Source organism: Tursiops truncatus, chromosome 1, assembly GCF_011762595.2.
Source record: "Tursiops truncatus isolate mTurTru1 chromosome 1, mTurTru1.mat.Y, whole genome shotgun sequence".
Classification (NCBI taxonomy): domain Eukaryota; kingdom Metazoa; phylum Chordata; class Mammalia; order Artiodactyla; family Delphinidae; genus Tursiops; species Tursiops truncatus.
Genome location: NC_047034.1, coordinates 70877453 through 70900283, shown reverse-complemented (window position 1 = coordinate 70900283; position 22831 = coordinate 70877453). Strand labels below are relative to the sequence as shown.

The 22831-nt window shown below is 56.5% G+C and overlaps 1 protein-coding gene across 1 annotated transcript; it reads right to left on the bottom strand.

Annotated features, from left to right (window-relative positions):
• Window positions 1-5702: 5702 nt before the first annotated feature.
• INSRR (insulin receptor related receptor) lies at window positions 5703-22194 on the bottom strand. The gene is made up of 21 exons (XM_033857018.2): window positions 21755-22194; window positions 17621-18172; window positions 15739-16042; window positions 15492-15634; window positions 15134-15278; window positions 14064-14278; window positions 13656-13782; window positions 12019-12257; window positions 11638-11805; window positions 11350-11545; window positions 11115-11156; window positions 10817-11037; window positions 10194-10577; window positions 9841-9946; window positions 9095-9147; window positions 8682-8911; window positions 8096-8206; window positions 7805-7964; window positions 7382-7511; window positions 7115-7249; window positions 5703-6855 (listed from the first exon to the last, which is right to left on the bottom strand). The coding sequence occupies exons 1-21, from the start codon at window positions 21837-21839 to the stop codon at window positions 6612-6614; spliced, it is 3990 nt and encodes a 1329-aa protein (XP_033712909.1). The 5' UTR covers window positions 21840-22194; the 3' UTR covers window positions 5703-6611.
• Between the last annotated feature and the right edge of the window lie 637 nt (window positions 22195-22831).

The window sequence follows — 22831 nt, the reverse complement described above, 5'->3', positions numbered from 1 at the left end:
TGATGGTGCAGAGTTCAGAAACAGCCTCAGAGACCAAAGATGGGGCAGGGGGTGGGGCAGATGTGGAGGCAATTCCCACAGAGCACAGGTCATGTGATGGGCAGCATGGTGCAAGCTGGTGGATAGGGAAGAGTCTCGACTGATTAGAACATGAGGTTTGTTTTAGGGTGGGGCAGATCATGATGCTGGAAAGGCAAGTTGCAGCTAGAAGTGGAAGGCTTACATGCCAGGGAAGATGCAATTTAGAGATAAAGGAGGGACTGAAGGACAGAGAGGACAAATCAGTTTACTCTCAGCCCTTGAGGCTGGGTTCATGGTAGAAGGGGCTGGACCTCCAGGAACTGGCTATGGGACCGTAGGCAAGTCATCTGGCCTCTCAGATCACTGATGCCATCCTCTCTAAGTGGATTTGCCATACACTTTGGAAACAGAAAGCTCTTTGTCAGCATAAGGAATTATCGATATTAGGTACTATTCTAAGTAGCTCTGGGGGAGGGGCTCATAGGAGGGAGGAGGGTGTTTTCAGGCTGGGAAAGAGACAAGGTGGGAGCCCAGTGGGGAAGAATGTTGGGGGAGGCCTCCAAGGGTGTGGTGGTCCACACTCAGATTGGGAGGCAGAGGGTGGGGGAAGGGATAAAAAAGGAAGCCACGTTTGGGTGTTGGCGTGGTACGTGGGTAAGGCTGAGGAATGAGCAGGGGTGGGAACCTAGGTTGCCACAGGCCCTGGAAGCCACTATAGGTGGAAGCTGATCCTGCAGGGCTGGTTGGGGAAGGTGGTCCCAAGGACACTGCAAGCAGAGGGCTGTGGGCCTCCCTGTGGGTGGTCTCAGAGTTGCTGGGGATCTCTGTCTGCTTTTCTCTACCTCCCTCCTGTTTTATATCTTCCCAGCCAGAAACGTCGTGGGGTTACAAAAACATGCTGCCAATTCTAAGTTCACGCAAATCAACTTTGGCCCAGCCTAGAGCACAGAGGAAAAAAATGTTCATGGAGGATATGTATTTGTCAGACCCCAAGGTAACCCACCAGGCAGAGAGAGGGCGGAGCCAGGGCCCCGGCCGACTCTGACCTCACCCTTTCTGAGCCCAGAACCTCGACCAACTGGGAGGTTGTTTTTCACAACATAAATAATGTATGTTCTTTAAAAACATAAAGAGAAAATACAGATAAGCAAAAAGAAGATATAAATCCTCCACAACCCCATCTCCCAGATGTATATTTACACTTTCAGATACTTCTCTGGGTTTGTACATGTGAATGCAAAAAATGGCATTTATATTAATTGCAACCTGCTCTTTTCACTCTGCAGGTCATCATGGCCATCTTTCCATGGCACTGAATGTACTTCTGCAGCATCTTTTTAAATGGTATCACAATTACATAACAACAACTATAATTTGTGTAGTGCTCTATAGCTTACCAAGCACTTGGTGTCCATTATCTTATTTCAGCCCTTGGCCTTCTCTCATGGAGGTCTCTCCCTTAGGTAATTCTGCTGCCAAAAGAGGCCGCCCCTGCCTCCTTTGCCCCCTGCCCCCCGACCCTGTTCCCCGGAAGTCTTAAACAATTTTTTTTTTTTGCGGTACGCGAGCCTCTCACTGCTGTGGCCTCTCCCGTCGCGGAGCACAGGCTCCGGACGCGCAGGCTCTGCGGCCATAGCTCACGGGCCCAGCCGCTCCGCGGCATGTGGGATCCTCCCGGACCGGGGCACGAACTCGTGTCCCCTGCATCGGCAGGCGGACTCTCAACCACTGCGCCACCAGGAAAGCCCCCCGGAAGTCTTTATATAGCTCCACCTCCATTCTTCCTGCTTCAGCAGCAGTTTCTACTCCAATTGCCCTTTGGAGAGATGCATGCTGGCTAGACCCCTCTCCTTCATCTCTACCTCTTCCTGCCTGACCCAGCTGTCAACCTCTGTCCTTTTGTCCACATGCTCTCCTTTCTCTGCCTCCTAGAGAGGAAGGGGCCTCTGTCTTATCTGCTTAAAAATCCTTCTGCATAGTCTCAGAATGTTGTCCCAATTGCCACCCTAGCCATCCTTCCCCTCTCTCCCCCTGCACCTCTGCCCACTTCCCCTCTCCTGTCCAATTCTGCTTGAGGACCAGCTTGACACAACCTGAGAGGGTGGGAACCTGCGTGACCCTCTGCTCCCTCAGGATGTGACCCCTCTTCATCTCCAGATATAACCAAGCACAGAGTTTCCCTGTTGTTGCTCATGAGTGGGGATGGGTGGGGGCCAGACCCACAGAGAGCCAAGGGGCAGGCTGGGGTGTCCTCAGAGCCTCCAGTGCATGTGTGAAGAGGGGTTCTGAACTCCTGTCTCCCTGCCTCTCTGGGTCTCCTCTCCCACACCCCCTTCCTCTGCCTGTTTCTCCCTCCTCACTACCTCCCCAGCATCCCCATCCTTTCCTGTCTTCCCTCTGCCTGACATCTGACAATGTCCCTGGTGCTTGAGAGCTGCAGCCACTGGGGCCAGGGAGAGAGACAGGAGGGAATATCTTGTGCCCCTCCTTCTTTGTCCTAGGATTTCAGTTGACATCTTTATCCTGGGAGTGCCTCCCTCTGCCCACCCCCACCCTGACCGGCGGCCCCATCTCTCCTATCTCCCCTCTGTGGTGGAAGGGAAGATGGGAAGAGGAGCTCCTGGCCTGCTCAGTCCAAGACGCCAAACTCTTCAGATGTTCTGCCTTCCCAGGGACCAGATGAGGAAGCTGGGCTGGAGTATCTACTCAGCCAGCTACCATCCTGGGCAGGGGGCTACCTCTCCTGGCTTTGGAGAAGGGCAAGTGCCCCTGAGTTTGGGTAATCCAGATATTTGGGCCCAGGGGGCACTCCACCCCTCACCACACCCACCCTGAACGCCTGCCCCATGGCCCTTAGGCCTCCTTTCCACAGCGAGGACATCAAAACTCTTAGCTGTGTGGCCCCTTTGAGACCCTTCCTTCAGCCAGGCGTCAGGGGTATCTGAGCACTTGATCTCAAGCTCCTGATCACGTGCCCAGGGGCTCACCAAATGCCCTCCCTTCTGGATCCAACCCAACCCCAACAGCCTGGATTCCTGAGTTGGCACATTCAGTATCACCCTAGTGTCCACTCACTAGTCGTGCCTTTAGATGAGTGACCCAGAGGAGCTCCTGTTCATGGAAAGCAGCCGGAAGAAGCCCCAGGTGTTCAGGCCCTCTGACTCCTGGGCAAAGGTCAGGAGTGGGTAGGAGGGGCCAGCACACTGCCCATCAGCCTCACAGGGATGAGAGGACCCCCAAACTCTCCTTTGTGCCCCTGGGGGCGGGCACTGGTGGCCTGAGGAGTTGGGCATTGAAGCCTCTTGCTGGAAGGAGGAAGACCCTTGCTGTGGGGTAATGGCTGTGACTAACATCTCCCTTGTCCTTCACCTCAGCTAAGGTTGGAGAAGATGACAAACAACTCCTGGACCAGGGGAGGGGCTTCCACAGCATTGTTGACACTAGGCCAAGGGGAAGGTCCAAGTTTCTACTCCAGGTTTGCCCCCTGGCTGGGCATCTAAGACCTGGTGCCCTGCCATCCAAGCTCCCTGGGACTCGGAGGGAGTATGAGGCTGTGGGGCTGACCCAGGAGCAGCACGCTGACCTCTCCTGTCTTCGTACCTGGCTCTTCCTCCTACGTGATGATAGCCAGGAACCACCCTGGCTGCAGCCTTCTGTTCTGTACCCCGAGCCTAGAGGAAGAGGAACTGTGAACACCCCTATTTGTCCTGCCTCAACCAAGGCCTGGTCCAGTGGCACAGCTCACCTGACCCCGGACCACTTGACCTCGAAGCCTCCTGCCCCAGGCCTTTGGGCCTCTCACTATGGAGGACGCCAATCTCTTCCCCACAAAGACGCATCAGTTGCTCCTGAGCTGGGAGGGGGTGGGACATGAGACCTAGAGCCTCCAGCATCCCTTTGCCCAGGTGGGGGACTTGACGAGAAGGCACAAGAACAGTTCCAAGGGGGTAGATGATAAACATGTAATTCTTTTATGCTAATCTGTCTCCACACCATTTCCTACCCTTCCTAGCCAGCTGCAGGTTATTTTTTCTGGACTTCTGTCTGAATCGGGGTGGTGGTGGGGGAGGAGGAAATCAAGAAAGTTGTTTCTGGACTATTTTAGTCACTGCCCTCATCCTTCTGCCTCTGTGGTAGGTGTCCAGCACTCTCCTTCCCCGGGCCAACCTATTGTCTGTATTTAGCTGTCTCTGAGAGAGGACACTTCTTCCCTCCACAAAGCTTCTCTGTATAGTTGGGAAGTCCCTTCTGAAGTCTAACCACCATCTTTCTTGCTACCTTATTACATCAAGTTTTTTTCCTTTAATTTTATTGGAGTATAATTGATTTACAGTGTACATCCACTTTTTTTCTAGGACATAGATGGCAGTAGAGTTTGTCTTCCAGCATCCCTACATCTTTCTCCAAAATGTTCTTTTGGGCCAGTCACCACCTGCTCATCTTTGGAGGTGAAGCACAGGCAGTGTTTTTCTGAAGCCCTCTTTTCTTCAACTCCCAGTCTCTTCTTTAAGCCCTTCCACATCCACGTGCCCAGCGCTTCCTGAGCACACAATGTCCCATCCTGTGGAGGTTAGGGGACATGGGTGGTGGGGAGAGGACTTGACCCCAGTGCTGCCCTCTGGGCCTGTGCAAGTGCAGGTGTGCCTGTCTGCTGTGCGAGTGTGTGGGTCTCAGATCCAGGGCTTATGTGTGGAGTCTCTCCTCCCTTGTACTCGCTGGTGGCCTGACACCAGCAACTCAGGGAGGGAGGAGACAACAACCTTCCCCACTCTTTTTTCCCTAAGCTGTGGTTCCGCCAGCAACCATTAGGGGTCACTGTTGCCTTAGCCAGCAATGACAGGCAGGGACAGGGAAGGGCAGGGGCGCGTGCGGTGGGACACGTGGTCCTTGCTGCCCACCTGGACCCTAACAGGATAGTGTCTGAGTTGTGGTTAGCATAGAGACGGCCTCGCACAGACTCATGCACACTCCGCTCATGCCTTAAGGAGCTGTGGTTTTCAGGACAGGTGCTGGAGTGAGCAAGCACGCTTAGAAGTATGAACCTCCGCAGAACCCCCGTGTGTGGCAGCATGGGAGCTCTGGCCCTGAGGACCTGGATGCAGGAAACGCTGATACAGGATGCGAAAAAGCCTTGAGCCAGGCCCAGCCCCTTCTGCTACCACCCCCTTCACCAAGGTTTTAAGTCGTTCATCTGCAGCTCCTCCCCTTCGAATGCCCTGATGGCACTGGCATAAGAGCCTGGAAACAGACTCCCATGTGCTCCTTTAACCTGCCTCCGGGGCATCTCTGCTCCTGGGATGGAATAACAGTAGGGAGCCAGACACAGAGACTCTGCTCTGACGTGTGTCCCCTGCCTTGCCTGGGGAGCATCCAGCACGGACTGGTGATGTCATCAGTACCCCTCCCCCACCCCAAGTTCTGCCCACTTCAAGTCTGTCCTGTGATACCCCAGGAAATGTCTGCCCAGTGGAAATACGGAGGGATGAGGTGTAGGGGACGGGTTGGTGAGGCTGGGAGGCCAGATACGAAGGTTCCCCTGCCGGGCTCAACCACTTCTGGCCACCTGAGCCGCAGATAATAGCAGGATGGTCCTGCTTCACTGCCATGGCAACCCTGGCTGCTCAGTCCTCATGGAGGTGGTGTTTGACAGCAGTGTATTTATCCTATATCACTGCCTCAGGGTCACCACCTCAAGTCCCCAAGGAGGGAGGGAGGAAGTTCATCCAGTGTTAACACCATATAGATGGAGAGATAATGGGCTGCCCAGGACGAGGGTATAAACAGACCTCGGCCTTTATTGTGCCTTCTCCAGTCTTCCCATGAGAGGCAGGGGTGGGGGGCAGAAGTGAGGGCAGGGAGGAAGCAAGGCTATTAAAGCCTTAATAATCCAAGGGTAGGAGGGGGATTGAGGGGGAAAGGACTGGGAGAAGGGGTGAATCTGCCCCAAGAGAACGCCCTGGAGAAGAGGAAGGGGGAGCACCAAGCTTGGCGTCTTTGGGTATGGCAAAGGAGAGGAAGGGGGGCGAGGGCAGGCCTCCAGGCCAGGCTGGGAACCCACTCGCCCGGGTCCCTGGGTTCTCCTCACAACCCCTGCGGAACGGGGCAGAGGGAGGAGGTGAGAGGAGCAGTCACGTGGATGCCCAAACCCAGCCTCCCAAACACAGACAGAGAGGGTTCCAGCCCCGATTCTGGTTGCTCATCTGGTTTCAAACGCGCTGATGGCCCCAGATGCCCACAGGAGCTCCAAAGCCGAGGGTGGGGTTCCCCAGACGCTGCCTCTGGGGCGGGCAGGCCTCTCTTCCTAGTCTGAGTAGGCTCTCTCACTCAGAGGGCAGGATGTCTTGTCCTTGGTCTGACCTCCACTTCTGTTGTGGCCTTGATTACTTCCTCATGGAGGATCAGATTCCTGAGAAAATCTGTCCTGCCATGACTCTGCTCTGCTCTCCCCGTCACCCCCGATCTGTCCTGCTCCTGCTCTCTGTGCCCCCCTCGGCCACCCCCTGCCCTGTCTCAGCATCTCACGGCTGCAAAGGTCAGGTCCCTTCCTCTCTGCCCATGGGAGGCCAACCAGCCAGGGAATGGGGTGCCCCTCAGTGCCCTGGACCCCCATTTTGGGGGCTGAAGTCTGAGGAAGCCCCTTTAGGGGTTGGCGGGGAGTCGGGCTCTGCATCTGTGCGCAGCAGCGAGGCCCGGGCCCCCCGGCACTCTGGGCTGTAATAGAAGGAAAGGAGGCGGAATGAGGGCCGCAGCTCTTCCTGTATGCTGTCCAGGATGTGGGTAAAAGTTGGGCGCAGGCGCGGGTTCTGCTGCCAGCAGCGGTGCATCAGCTCCTGCCTGGGGGAGGTGGGGGGCAGTGTCAGAGGGGTGCACACGTCCTGCCTCCTGCACTGAGAGGGTCAATCAGTGTGATTGTAGGGGGGGTCATGGGGGATTATGTCTGAGAGGGTCACAGGGGAGTAAATGGGGGTTGTAGTGGGGATGTTGAGTTGGACGGCTCAGAGCTGGGGATCAGTGCAAGTAAAAGCAACAGAGGAGGTGGGCCAGACTCACGGGGGTGGGACAGGTATAGGCAGGGCAGACTGGGGTGACTCACAGCTGAACGGGACAGCTCTCCAGCTCCTCTAGGACCCCGCCATCCATGACGAACTTGAGCACCTGCTCATTGGATAGGCCCTGGTAGGGTTGTTCAGCCAGGGTCACAATCTCCCAGAGCACCACGCCAAATGACCTGGAGGACGCGGAGGAGGGCCTGAGCCCAGCACCCTTAATGCAGCTCAGCGCACCCTAAGGAGTGCACCCAGGCCTCTCCCAAGGCCCAGCCTCCACACCCCCTGAGCCCTCTGCTCCAGCCAGGCCCCACCAGACATCCGAGTGGGTGGTGAAGATTCCATCTTTGAGGGACTCAGGGGCCATCCAGCGCACAGGCAGCAGTCCCTTCCCGCCCTTGCGGTAATAGTCTGTCTCATACACATCTCGAGTCATCCCGAAGTCTGGAAAGTGAGGGTAGACGGGGTGTGGGGCAGCAGAGCCATTCACCAGCTCCTGCCCCAGGAATACCTCTCCCAACCCTCTCCGCCTCCAAGAATCCTGGAATGTGAGGGTTCAAAGGACCTCAGCGATCATCCCATCCAAATCCTGCTGCCCTCGGACGGGGAGACTGAGATCCAGGGTGGGGGGCTATCAGGGACAGAGCTGTGGGACAGGCCTGGGTCTCCTCAAGCCTCGCTTAGGGGGGGGAGTCACTCTCCCCAGGCTGACTCCACCCGCCTGGCCCCCTCTGTACCCCCGATCTTGACGGTGAAGTCCTGGGACACCATGCAGTTGCGGGCCGCCAGGTCTCGGTGCACAAACTTGTTGGCAGCGAGGTAGGCCATGCCGTCCGCGATCTCACCAGCCATCTGGATCATATCTCCCAGTGCCGGCCGAGGGAGCCCAGGGTTGTTCTAGAGCCAAGAGAGGGGGCTAGTGAAGTAGGAACTTGAGGCTGGACTCCTGCCCAGTGATTACCCCTACAACTGTGCCCAAGTCCTCTCTAACTCCCCAGCCCCTCACCCAGGATCTTCCTGGTCCCTACCTCTGCCTCAGGCCGCAAAGATCGAAGATGGCTCTTGAGGTCCCCTCGCGTCATTAACTCCATGATGACCAGAGTTGGCTGGCCCTGAGACACCACACCCAGGAGACGTACCTGGGATGGATAAAGAGCCTGGTTGCAGGTCTACCCAGCTCCCTTGATCTCCCTGGCCAAAACCTTGTTCTGCTCTCACAGCTGACCCAGACACCAACCCTCCTAACCCCAACCATGACCATAACCCTAATCTTGACCTAACAATGACCCTGACGCTAACCCATGACCTTAATCGATCTATCATCCCAATCTTCGTGATTGAACCGACTCTGACCATGATCCTAATAATGATGTGAACACTCAGTATTGACTTCCACCAGGACTGATTTCAGCCCTAGCCGTGATCCTACCATGGCCCTATGATGACCCTGTTTCGACTCTAACCCCAGCCATGAGCTTTACCCCAATTAGGATCCTAACCACAGGCCCAACCCTGAACTTGATGGTGCCCTGAAATCATCTCTGATCTTTGCCCTCTTACCACATGAACTTCACCCTAATTTTGACCCTGACAATGCCCTTGACCCTCCCTTACCACATGGTGACACTTGAATGCCTTCATGACAGAGGCTTCCTTGAGGAACTCAATGCGTTCTCGTGGGCTGGCCAGCTCATTCACCGTCTTCAGGGCCACGGGCGTGAGCTCCTCTCCAACCTCAAGTCCTTGTGCCAGCCCCTCGTATACCATCCCAAAAGAGCCCTGGCCCAGTTCCCGGATTATGGAGATCTGCTCCCGGGGCACCTCCCACTCATCAGGGATGTACACTGAGAGGAAGTGGGAGTCACCAGGCGAGGGTACTGCTCTCTGCCACACCTCCACCCACTTCTCTTCTCTTCTGAAGGGCTTGGGTCCCAAGGCTGCCTTCTCCAAGATGGTCTGGAAGTCTGCCTCTTCTCCCCTCCTGTCTCCCTTTCCCACACCACCCGTCCAGCCACCCCCAGACCTACTATGAGAGGCACTGAAGTACTCCGGATTCACAGAGGTATACAGCGTGCTGTTTCTGCAATGGGAGGAGAGAGGGTCAGGCTGGAAGGGTCCTCGGGAAGGAAGAAGCAATGTCAGAGGACAAGGAAGAGGGACATTACAAGGAGGAAGGAAGTTACCGATCATAACCCCTAGCTCTGATCAGGGTGACCCCTGGGGAACACCAAGCACTTTCCAAGCTAGTCTTGGTCCTAGTCCTGGGATCTGGGATCTGACAGGCTGGGAAAAGGGAGGACAGAAGCAGAGAAGCTGCTGTCTGCTCAGCTAGTCCTCAGAACCCAGCTAATCAAAGTCCTGCCCTCAGTTCCCTCTCATATCCAGCCCTAGGGGGATCTGACATCAGGAATCCCAAGATCCCAGGACACATCCTGAGGTCTCCTGCTCCTCCCCCTGCTGTGATAGGACCAGTTTCATTAGTTCTCAGGCTAAGAGTATGGTGCAAACAGACCCAGTATGCCCAGACTGAGGGGTTTCCCAGGATTTGGGACTTTCACTACCAAAATCAGGAAAGTCCCAGGCAAACGTGGACAAGTTGGTCCCCCTAACTGAAAGGTGTGTCTCTTTCCTCCATGCCGCCCCCAGTGGAAGAGTTACTGCTTCTAAGGAATTCCTTTCTGCTGTCTCTTCTACTGCCCTCTGATTGCACTGACCTTATGATGAGGGCTCAGGGAAGAAGGGGGTTGGGAACCAATATGGGACTCGTCATCACCTCTTCTTGCTGTAGAAGAAACCGAGGGCAGCAAGAATGCTGAGCAGCATGAGGCCCACGGGGGTGACAGTGAGAAGGACGTGCAGCCCCCCAGAGTCTTCCTCCTCTGGTGGCCAGAAGGTGGCAGAGGTTTGGGTCAAAGATGGAGAAGTCAGAAAAAAAGCAAAAAACAATAATAATAAAAAAAGATGGAGAAGTCAGAGGGTAGAGGACACTTCTCTTTCCACAATGGGTAGTGAGGATGGGGGAGGGAGGGGGTGGAGGGGCTTGTGGTTTCCACAATGGGAGATGTGGCTGGGGACCCAGGTGGGGGCCGTTTGGGAGTACAGGTCTGGGACAGCGGCTCTGCACACCTGGGCCAGGGATGTAAAAAGCGACACCGTCTGTCCAGGAGCCATTGCCAGCCAGTGAGGTTGCCCGAACTCTGGCCGAGTAGTTTCCAGGAGGCAGCAGGGCCAGGTGGACGCCCCCAAACTTGGCATATCGCAGGCGGGACACACACAGCACTGTGGCCTCCTGAGGGCAACACAGAAGAGCTGGCTGGGAAGAGGATGGAGGCACAAACTGGGGCTGGGTTAGGGTGTCTCCTGGGGTACCTACCTCTCCCAAGCGGCGGTACTTGATTTCGTACTTGAGAATGAGTCCGTTGGGGTCTGGTGGCTCAAGCCAGCGTAGGAGAACACTGCTCTTACTGGCTGCCTCCCAGGCCACCTTCCCTGGGATGCCATCAGCCTCTCCTGCGGGAGAGGGCATCAGGCAGCCCGGCCACAAGTATTTCCTCTCACCTTCATGTTCAAACCCAAGGGCGCTAAACTGGGAGGTTTGAGGAGACGCTGGGATTATGGGGACTGGAAAGGTTGAGCAAACTGCGGCCCTGAGGTTGGCGGGAGGTCAAACTGGCTGGCTGGAGCACTAATTGGTTAGGGTCCTTGGGGTCGGTGTGTGGGCGGGGTAGAGCTGGGGGGGGGTCACCTACTGTGGGGCATGGTACGTGCAAAGACGAAGGTGGCAGCGCTGCAGCCCACAGTGTGCGCCGCGTGGTTGCAGGCATGGATGTCGATCCGGTACTCTGTGAAGTGGCGCAGGCCCTTCAGCACCGCTCGCTCCCGGGGCACTTTGTCCTCCTGGATCTCGAAATCCGAGCTGTTCCCCCCAAGCCGGAGAGCCCCGGCTGCCCGGCGGTGCCTCCATGAGTCCCTAGGGAGGGCGCGAGTCAGAGCCAGGCCCCGGTCCCGGGAGCCACGCCTCTCGGCCCCTGCTCTGCCCCCGCTCACCTTTGAGGGCTCTTATTGATGGACGTCACCTTCCAAGGGGATCTGGGGAGACCGGGGGATCGGGGGGGTGGGCCCTGTCAGGCCCGCCTGGAAGGCGCCCCAGTGCCCTCTCTGCAACGGCGGACCGCCTCCCAACCCCACCCACAACCCAGGCCCCGCCCCCTCCCCCCGCCCCGCCCCGTAGACCCCGCTCATCAGCACCCTGGCCTCCCGGCTCGCTCGTGCCGAGACGCACTTGGGGATGGTGATGGCGTTGTGTAGAAAGTTTTCAAACTTCTTCTGGAAGGAGGCCTCCTGTGCCTCCAGCGGTGGCAGGACCTGCCCAGGAGGTGGGTGCTGGCAAGGGCAGCAGCCAGGCTCCCTGTCGGCCTCGAGCTCCCCGTCTTCGCGGTCGAAGCGGGGCTCGTTGTTGCTGGTGGGCAGCCGCAAGCCTGGTGCGGCGGCGGCGAAGGAAAGAGTTAGACTGGCAGCGCCCGCGGCCCGACACCCCAACCCCTCCGGTCCGCGCCTCCTCCTTGCGCACCGCGGTGGCAGTAGTCATTGAGGTAGAGGTCGCTGTCCTCTGCCAGGCGTTGCCACAGCACCAGGTAGTAGGTGATGTTTCCGTTGCGCTGGGTCGGTGGCTTCCAGCGCACCAGCAGGTGGGAGGAGGAATTGGACGTGGAGATGACGTCCTGGGGCACTGTGGGTGCTGGGGGTGTGAGTAGGGTACAACTGAGGGGCAGCAGATCCCCCTTTCAAATACTGTCTGGTTATGGGCCCTTCTCTCTGAGGTCCAGCCTCCCAGCCTCTATAGGCCCGGTGTTCAGTGACCCAGCTTCTCTATTTCTGGTGCTTGGGTTCCCCCATTCTCACTAGGACCCAGGCATTTAGCTCCCAACCCCCTTCAAAGGCTTCAGCCTACCTGCAGGTAAGGTTCGGAGGTAGATGATGGGGCTTTGGGCTCCTTGGTGGGGGCTGTCCTCTTCAGTGGTCAGCGTGATGGCCCGCACAAACACTGCGTACTGTGTCCAGGGCTTCAGCGGGGCTAGGGTCACACCTGGCTCCTGGGTGCGGCTTAGGGGCAGTTCCACGTCCAGTAGGTTCCAGCTCTGGGCCCCACATGCATCTGGACCTACATGCTCTGTGGCATTCTGGAATGGGCTGAACACCCCATCCCTAGAGATGAGGGGCAGCTCAGCCCCAACCCCAGTTTCTAGCATCCCCCTCCTCTCTGAATCACTCCAAGACTGTCATTGTCATGCTTCTTCCAGTATGAGGGCATTCAGAAGCAGGTGTGGGTCTGCCCTTTGGGGCAGGTGCCTTGTGGACATGACACACTCACTGAGTGGGTCTGCTCAGAGCTGGAATTGAGCCAGGATCCCCAGTATATCTCTAAGGGAGCACAGCCATAGCCACACTGCAAGGCAGATGCTAGGGAAGTTTCCTGAAAGACCTCGAAGATTCTTTGCCCTTTGAGTCCAAAGGCAGTGGTGTATAGTCCTGCAGAATGTGAGCTGTACAACCGGTGGGTAGGGGTGGGAGGCCGGGGCTTTACATTGCAGTCCATGTTAGCATTCCTTAACGTGCGGTCCATGGCCCAGAAGATTCAGCATTACCTGAATGCTGAAGCTTGTTAGAAATGCAGATTTATGGGCCCTGCCCAGGACTAATGGAATCAGAATCTGTGGGAGCGGGGCCCAGGAATCTGTATTTAACAAACTCTCCAGCTCCTCGTGCTAGAGTCCTTCATCTTCCACTGAGGCCTAGGAGAGCCTTGGCCCTGTGAGCAGGCCTCCCACCGTTAGTTTTTCTCCCTTCCTCCCAGGCCAGGCCCTGTGCTAGTGGGCAACTAAGATCTCTCCATTTTAATTCACAGGAAATGATTCCAAACCAGGTGGCTCCCATCTTCTATCTACCACAGAGGGTTACTCCTGCTCTCCCAGCTTGCCTTCCCAAATCCATCTCTCTCCTCTAAAGAGTTCTATTTTTGATCCCTAGCCATGCTTTTGGAGAAGTTCTTCCTGTGGTCTAACCACTATCCATCCTGCTATGGTCAGTACATTCTCTCCAAAGAAAAGAGCAGCTGGTCCTTGGTTGTCCCTGCTCCCTCCCTTCCTCAGGCTTTAATGAAATGCTGGCAAGGATATGCATAAAACTGACCAAATTAGTGGGTACTTCCCAAACCGCTGCTGGGGCAGGAGCATGTGGTCGGTACAAAACATTAGCCTAGTGAAGTGAAGTTTAATTATCCAGGCCTTCCCAGCAGGGCGCCTCTCCTGGGCTTTCAGAAATCCTGATTGTCCTCTCCTCATCACTGGTTAAGGTGAAACTGAGGCACGAAGGGATGAAGAAGGTGAGAGGAGAGAGCCAGACGTGGGCCCTACGAAGGAGAACGACTCTGGGGTCCTGGCTTGCTGGCTCTCCACAGCCCCCGGGGGCTCTGCCCTCACCTGCCTGCGGTCGTGAACAAATTGACCTGCTCGGGCTCTGACCCCCGGCCCGCTCTGGCCCCGCCCCCGCTCTAGTCCCACCCACTCTGGCCCCGCCCCCGCCACTCACGATTCCTTGTAGTACACGATGAAGCTGAGTAGGTCGCGAGCCTCCAGCGGCTCGAAGCGCTCCCAGCGCAGCAAGATACGGTCGGCCTCCGTCACGTTGGACACGAAGCGCAGGGTGCGTGTCTGGCCTGTTCAGGGTGAAGGGCGAACACTTGCTCTTGACCGTGTTGAGAGCACCTGCTTGAGCCGCCTACTCCCAACCCCCACCCTGACGCCGCAGCATCCCACCCCCAACGTGGCCTCTGAAGAGAAATTATCACGTTGTCCCCTTCAAGCGTCCCCTTCCACCCGGGAGCATGTCTGGTGTATTTCAGTGTGTGTGAAAGTCAGCGTGTGCGTGCGTCTGGGTGTTCCTTGGGGTCACATCTCTCACTGCCAGAGTGCCAGGGGTTGGGGTATTGGGCCTCACAGGCAGCTCGGTCTCCGTTGGTGCGGGGATTGATCTCTGCCTTGTTTTGCCGTCCCTTCGTGCCAGTCACCTCCTCCAAGCGGTAGATGTGTTCCAAGCAGAGGCGTGGGTTGAAGGCGAAGTATATCTTGCCCACGGGAATGGTGAGCCCCGCAGCCACCCAGGAGCCCAGCTGCTGCAGGTTCTGGTTGTCCAGCACGTACAGAGTGTAGTTCCTGGGGGAGGCCAGGGAACCTTGCTCTGCATGGCCAGTGGGGGCAAGGGGTGAGGAAGGGGGTGTCTTATGGGTTCTTCCTGAAGGGGCTGCACTGGGGGCACAGGGAAGGAGCGGCACACAGCAGCCCACCCACACCAGTACACACGGGGCATTCGTACACACCCACTCGGTGCCACTGACCAGAAATGTGAGGTCCGGCAAGTCACCCACACTCTGTGTTTTCCTCATCAGTGAAATGGGGTCAACTGTTTTTCTGCCTCCCTCCTTCCCTCATGTCACATTAATTGAGCACCTGCTACGTGCCAGGCTCTGTCCTGGCTTTGGGGACACAGGAAGGAGTGGGACTCAGCCTGGGGCTATGCCTCTCCAGCTGGAGTGGGGGCACCCCTGGGGGTACATGAGAAACCACTTGGCTGGATGGTAATTTAAAACATTATTTTGAAAAATCCTGGCTACATTAAGGGTAGGCCTCGACTGGTAAAGGTAGGAATGGGTTTCAAACACAGGCAGTCTTGCTCTGCAGCTAAGAGGATCAGATGATAACAATTATAACCAATACATATAGAGTTATATGTAACTATAATTTTATGTAGTAATATATACTTTGTTTCAGGCTCTGTTTTAAGTGCTTTATACATAACAACTTAAGTAATATTCACAACAGCCCTAAGAAATAAGTAGAGTTATATTAACCCCATTTCACAGATGAGAAAGTTGAGGACCAGAGACGTTAAGTAACCTACCCAGAGTCACACAGCTAGTAAGTAGCAGAGCTGGTTCCCATACTCTTCACCACAGTTTTGGGAGTGTTGGGGAGGAGATGAGACAGAGGGAACTATTTCTGACCCCTTACCCATCCACCATGGTGTCCCCCCGGATTAGTTTGAGGTTCTTGAAAAAGCCTAGGGACACGAGGGCAAAGGAGTGCTTGATTTTGAGGAAGCCAGTGATGGTCTCTACCAGTCCCAGGCTGCGCTGCAGCTCCAGCTCCAGGTTATCTGGGAATGGGGAAGACAGGGCTGGAGCAGGGGCAAGGAAAGTGATGGTTCCATTGGGAGGGGGGAGCTGAATGGGGGCCAAGGGAAGGGGGCCCTCAGGGCTGGGACCCAGTATGGTGGAAAGCGGTGCTTTGGCTGGATCATTGTAAGGGGTGTGGCCTGGAGGAAGGGTGTGGCCAGGAGGAGAGGTATGGTCCTGAGGAAGGCACTAACAGCCTTGACGAAGATTGAGGATGAGGCTCCCTTCCACGTGGGTGCAGCCCACCAGATCCTGTGCTGCCTGGACAGAGTCGATGGTCTTGGTGCCCACTTTGCACTCTTTGGGGCATAGCCCCTCGCATTTGTGGCAGAATATGCTAGTAGGGGCAAGCAGAGGATGTGGCATGAGCCCTGGACCAGTGTGGGCCTCCTCACTGCTCCAAGGGTGGCCCCCCCCCCCCGCCGCCCACCTGACACTCACCTGCTGTCATTACGGGTGAAGCCTGGAGGGCACTGGGCCAGGCAACTACCCTGGTGGATGCCAAAGGTGGAGGCGCGGCCAGGCACAGAGCGCAGGCTGGCACAGTGCTCGGCCGTGACGCAGCGCCAGGACTCATGCTGGTAGGTGCCTGGAGGGCACGCCCTGTGGCAGGCACCCTGGAAGTAGAGGTGGCGGCAGGCGACACAGGCATGGGGGTCTTCTGGCCGGCTGCAGCCTCCCAGGCATTCAGTGTGGCAGCACTCACCCCTAACCGTGCAGGCCAGCCCACGGGGACAGGGGCACACTGTGGGCAGAGTGCTGCATTAGACCTTACCACGCCTCCTTGGTCCTAGCTCCACCCCCTGCTCCTGGGCTAAAACTCTTAGTCTGCACCCAAATCCCTCCAGCTCAGATGACACTGGTTGCTGACTCTGTTTTCCGCAGACGGGGGCTCTTGAAGATAGGGACCGTGGCCCCTCTCTGTGACTCCTCACCTCCCACAGTGCCTAGCCAGGGGTGTCAGAGCTCAGGACCAAGCAGCGACCTTGTCTATCAGGGCTGCTGCTCCCCAGCCTGCTGTCCTGTCTAGGCCTAGTGCCCAGATCGTTGCCAGGCATGGGGCCAAGGTGAACAAGTCAGCTTCTCCTGAGGAGTGAGGTCCAGGGCAAGGTGGGTCTGGGAGTGTGTAGAAGGAGGGGCCGTCCCTGGTCATTTGACCCATGCCCCTGCCCATACTTCCTCCCTCTTCAGCGCTCTGCCCTGGGTGGGAGGTGGTCCCAAGCAGATGTGGATGGGTTTGGGGCCGGGTGCCAAGGGCCTGGCTACTCTGCACAGTGGCAGCTGGATGTCTGTGGGAGCGATGCGTGTGGCAAGGGTCAGCCAGGGCGTGTTGACACTATACAGAGAGAGGACGTGCAGCAGCTGTGTTTACAGCCAACAGGGAGATATTGGGGAGGTGGGGCCCAGTGGATACAGCAGGGATCTGGTTACTCTTCTGCCCTCACGCTGAGGCATTGGAGTGAGGGGAGCTGACCTCCAGGAGCTGCGTGGAAAGAGCCCGAGCTTGGGGACCCCAGATCTGCTTCCAGTCTCTGAAGGTCTTCTTTCCCTCCCCTATAACTTTCACTTCCTCCTCCAACCATCCCCTCCTTATTCCACTCCTCCTTTTCTCCACTCTTTCCTTCTGTTTCCCCTCCATGCACCTTACCTCCTAAAGAAGATCCCACGTCACATTATTTGTCCTCACCTGCCCTGTCATTCATCTGTCACCTCCTCCTTTCTCCTTCCACCCAGCTCCCAACCTTCCCATTTCAATACTGCCAGCCTGTGCCGAGGCCATTTTTATCAGAAGCATAGAACTGCTAACATGGCCCAGGCACTGCTCTAATGTTTTACAGAATAGCTCATTCTTCATCACAATGCTCTGATCGTTTTACAGATGAGGAAACTGAGGCACAGATTAGCTAAATAAACATAGCTGGCAAGTAGTAGAGCTGAGATTCAAACACAGGCCAGTCGGCTTTGCTCTTGTCCACTGCCCCATACTGCTTCTTGTGCAGCTGACTTGTATCCATTCATGCCACCCTTCCCCTCCTCACCACGTCCAACTTATACCTATCTTTTACTGTCTCTCCATAACTACCTGATGCTGTCTTGTGCCCACCCCTTGACTGCCTTATACTACATCAGTCATTTAACTTTTCTGAGCCTCAGTTTCCTCATCTGCAAAACTGGAAGAGTAACAGCACCTCCCTCATAGGATGAGTGAGGATTAAAATAAATAGTGTCGGCAAAGTACTTACCCATACCATCTTATGGCCAGCCAGCCCCATTTGACCCTGCCCCCTCTGTGCCCCCAGTCATGTTCTGTGCCAGTGCCCACCTCTCTGGCAGTGGCTGGAGGTCCAGCACCTGTAGTCGGTGTGCCCGCTGAAGGTGGTCCTGGCACAGGGCTCGCCAGTGGCGCCCAGCACGCCAGGGCACACGTCGGCACACTCCTCGCCCAGCTTGTTGCCCACAATATGGTTGGCGCCAGGTGAAGGCTGCAGCAGGCCCCAGTCAATGGTGGAGAGGTGGCAGAGCTCCTGGTTCTTCTCCACGCGCACGGCCCCACTCAGCACGGCCCCCAGCGCTGGCAGCCCCACGTCCCGCAGGTGCGGCATCTCGAAGATGACCAGCGCGTAGCCCAGGAAGAGGCGCGCACCGCGGATGACCGTTAGGTTGGGGAAGAGGTCACGCAGGCTCTCCAGGCCATAGACACGGAAGAGCAGCAGGTAGTCGGTGACCTGAATGAGGCGTGGGAAGCTGAGGCCACGGAAGTCCTCGCCGGTGGCCGTGAACATGAGCAGGATCTGCAGGTGGCCCTCCACCACGCTGCAGTTTTCCAGTCGACGCAGCTCTGCCACCTCTGAGCGGATGTCCAGGCTGGGGCACACTGTGGGTACAAGTGCAGGTAGCCCTCAGTACCGTTTGGGCCAAGCACCCCATGCGTGACCTCCTCCCCGGGCCTCAGAGGCCTCATTGGCAGCTTGGAGGATCCCCACCAGATGAGCCAACATGGGCAAAAGTGAGCTTCTGAACTTCCCTCCCAAACTCACGTCCCCTTCTCAGTTGATTGCAACTTCATTCTTGCAGTCAGACTCCAAAACTAAAGCCTCCATGATTCCTTTCCTTGTCTAACCCCTACACTCTGTGGGCTCTACCTTTAAAATGCATCCAGGGCCACCTGCACTGCCTTCACCATCATCTTCTCCTGGCTTTACAGCAATAGCTTCCTAAATAGTCTCCTTACCTCCACCCTGTCCCCTCTCTCTTCTATCCTCCACTCTATAGCCAGAGTGCCTCCACTGCTCAAAACTCCCCAATGGCTTTCATCTCGCTGATGAAAAGCCAAAGTCCTTACCGCAGCCTACAGGGCCCCTGCAACTCTCCAACTTCACCCGCTTTCTCTCTCTTCTTCAGACACACTGGCCACGTTGCTGTTCCTCAAACAAGCTAGCCAAGCTTCTGCCTTGGGGTCTTTGCACTTTCTGTTCCCTCTGGCTAGAACACTCTTCCCTCTCAGTGGCTCCCTCACCTCTTTTAAGTCTTTGCTCAGATGTCACCTTCTCAATGAGGACTTCTCTGACCATCCTATTTAATAGGGCAACACTCCCTACTCCCCTTCCTACTTTTTTTTGTAATAAATAAATAAATTTATTTATTTATTTTTGACTGTGTTGGGTCTTTGCTGCTGCGTGGGCTTTCTCTAGTTGTGGTGAGCGGGGGCTTCTCTTCTGGCGGTGCATGGGCTTCTCATTGTGGTGGCTTCTCTTGTGGAGCACGGGCTCTAGGCACGTGGACTTCAGGAGTTGTGTCATGTGGGCTCAATAGTTGTGGCTCGCGGGCTCTAGAGTGCAGGCTCAGTAGTTGTGGCACACGGGCTTAGTTGCTCTGTGCCACGTGGGATCCTCCCGGACTAGGGCTCGAACCCGTGTCCCCTGCATTGGCAGGCAGATTCTTAACCACTGCACCACCAGGAAAGTCCCACTCCCCTTCCTACTTAATTTTTCTCCAAATGCTTAACGCTGGCTAATATACAATTTACTTATTTATTTTGTTTATTGTAAGCTCCAGAAGGGCAGGGATCATTGTGTAATTCATTGCTGTATCCTTGGTGCCTGGTATAGTGCCTGGCATGAAATTGGTGCTCAATAAATATTTGATGAAGGAATGAATGAATGAAATCTGTGACTGGGCAGCAGTAGTCTGAGCTTCAGACACTCCACTTCTCTCCCAGGTCTGAGAAAGCTAGATGCCTGGTCCCTGCAACTGTTTACTCTCGAAGGGACATTCTGTGGCTCCCATTGCCAAAAGTTCAAGTTTAAATTCCTCAGCCTGACATTCCAGGGTGTTGATAAACTGGGCCCCGCTAATACCTCCAGCCTCAGAAGAGTTCCTTGGCCTGCCGACACCCTCAGTTCTTGCCCTGAAAGCCTCAGGTCAAGCGCCCACCTTCCCTGGCCCTCTGAGTTAATCACTCCAGGCTCAGCTGCACTTAGTCCAGCACCCACACCAGAACACCTGGGGTATTGCCCCAACATTGCTTTCTGTCTGTCTGTCACCCCCTCCAAGGAGGGAGGCTGCTAAGGGTGGGACCCTTGTTAGTCAGCATCCCCACATGGTGCCCAGTTCAGGGCAGGAACCACTGGGCACTCAGGGGCTGTGGGTTGAATCGATGGACATCTGGATCCCAAGTCCAATCCTCCCTGGGGGACCTGGGTGTGTCTGGCTTCTCTGGATCGCAGGGCCCCAGCCCCCCTTTTCTTTCTTTCCCCAAGGCACGTAGGACCATTCTCCTAATGGGCTGGATACCTGGTCCCTGCGCTCATTTCTCCCAAGGATACCTTCTATGTTCCCCACTCGGGAAGATTCAGGTCTGAATCCTTCAGCTTGCCATTCAAGTCCTGCTAACCTCTCCAGCCTCCACTCCCTCCCTTCCTACCCAGCCCTCAAGCAACAAGGCACCCATCATACATACCCAGGCCCATCCCCTGATGGTGAAAAGGGGGTGGCCAGGCTAGGCTGGCTCCCTGGGGCTTACTTCACACCTTCTCCCTGTTGTCATTAATGGTCCCTGTGCTTGGCTCTACCCAGCAACTGTGTGTGTGTGCATGTGTGTGTGTGTGTGTGTCTGAGCACACGCAGGTACACATGCACACACACAGACAGGGAGAATGAGAAAACACTTCTAGTCCCTCCAGGCAAAGGCCAATCAGGCTCTGCAGGCAGATGGGGGGTTCTCTCAGGAGCCCACATGCCACTTCCCATCATGCCCCAGCCTCTCTAGGGCTCCCCTGATGGGAGTCATTTGGAAAAACAAATCTACGACTTCACAGGTTAACCCCTGCCTGCCTCCCTTCAGGACATGGTGGTGTGCAGAGCTGCACTGGGAACAGGACATCTGGGTCCCCTGACCAAACACCGCCCTCCCCCGCCCCCCTGCCCCCAGGGCCGTGCTCCTGTCCTGACAACTGTGCTCCTGGCTGGCATTTGCTATGCTCTGTCCTGGCACAGCAGTGGAGGAGGGGAGGGGTGGAGGAGGGGAGGGGTGGAGGAGGGGAGGGGTGCAGGGGTGGGGCTATGCCTTGCAGGCAGTGCCTCTGTGACTAGCACTCTTCAGGGGACCCCCTGCCCCAACCCACTCACATCACTCCTCTGTCTCTGCAGGAAGGGGAGACTCTGCTCTGCCCCTGGAAGTCCCAGTCTGAGGGCATCACGGGACCCCTCAGGCAGGCACAGAGAACTGGATTCCTGAGTTTCCTCAGTCTGGAAGGGAATGGTGGGTGTGGGGAAAGGGACATCTCTTCATCCTTCCGCCTTTGAATCTTCCACCCTCAGCACTTTTTCCTCTCCCTGCCAAGCCCCCAGCACACTCATGAGGGCCACTTCGTCTACATGGTCCCAACCCCCAAAACCCTACACACGGCAAGTGTTTAGCCTGGGGACTAATCAAAAGAAGCTCCCTACCCCAGCGGATGGGCCCTCAAAGTGGGGGACATGGGACAGAACCTGGAGGCAGGAGCTCAGGACCCCAGCCTAGCTTGATCTCTCAATTCTCTGAGCTTCAGTTTCCTGTCTGCACAATGGGTTCAGTTACTTAATGGTGCCTAGTTTTCAGCTCCCCTTCCCATCCTGGCCCCTTTCCCATCCAGTGGCTCTAGAAAAGACCTCTAAGACTCATCCCCTCATTTTGACTCTCATTCAGGCTTTACTGGGATCACTGTTTCATAAGCAGGAATGGAGGACATCTATTCATCCCTGTTTCAGGGTCCTTCTCATTTCCCAGGGAACTGAGAGGAAAATGCCCGCCTCTGGGAAACTAAATGCTCTTCCTGGTGGGAAGTCCTTCTGAGACCTAACCCCAGTCTCATGTCGAAGTAAGTAAATAGATGTGTTCTGGCTGGAAGCTCAGTGTTTGGCCTCCCAGTCTGCGGGAAGGGAGATGGGGCTCCAGGAGACAGTGCTGGGGACTCACCCTCGCGAGTGTCCAGGCTAAATCCCAAGGAGAGGAGGATCGCAAGCAGGCAGGCCACCCATGGCCGCAGACTGGGCACTGCCATTGTCTTAGTCCTGCCTTGTGCCCAGTCCTGGCTCTTCTCCAGATGGCTCCGGGGAGGAGAAGGACCTGACAGGCCCTAAGGGACACAGAGATGCAAGCTTCAGAGGGAAGGGGAAGGGAAGGGGCAGAGTGACAAAGAATCCCACACAGAGACGGCAGGAGACAGAAAAAAAGTCATGAGAGCCACAGAGACACAGACGGTGACAGGCCTCTGGAGCCAGAGACTCAGCGTGAAAACAGAGACAGAGAGATGAGGACAGAGATGCAGACAGCAACGGGAAGAGACTCAGAGAGGCTTCCAGGGAAAGAAAGTCACACAGGGTGCAGAGCAAAAGGCAGCGCAAGAGGCCGGTCAACCCCGAGGGCGGAGCAGAAGCCCGGGGCGGGGGGTGGTCCCGGGGAGCGCGGGACTCGCCGGGGACAGTCTCCCCGGATCCCTCCGGGCGCGCTCGGCTCCCCAGCGCCAGCTGGCCGCGCTGCCGCGGTATCTCCCTGGGTGGCACGCAGGGGCCGCGCCCAGCTCCCGCCTCCCCGCCCCAGACCGAACGGATTGGTTTGCCGGGACCTCTCGGTTCTCTCCGCCCCTCCCGCCAAGCCAAAATATTTAGCCTGACAACTCAGGGGTGGACAGGTCTGTTGGGGAAATAAGGCCAAAATACAGGGGGATGGTGGGCCAAGAACAGAGCTCCCCCCAGCCCCGCTGCGGCTGAGGTGGGTCCCCCCTCCCTCGCCCCTGCGGACTTCTCCCAATTGGGGCTGCACTGCCTGCCGAGCGGCGGCGAGCGACCGGGCCCCTCGGGGAGGGGTGGTTCTAAGTTCGGCCACCTGCTGCCTTGACACCTGCGGGGTAACTGCTGGCAGCAGCGACCCGGTGAGCTTGAAACCCGGCGGGAATGCGACCTGTCTCCGGAATAATCAAGTCCTTCGCCTCTTTGAGCCCCTGGCAACCTCCTTAGGAGCCTGTCACTTCTGCTTTCGGGCGCAAGGCTCTGT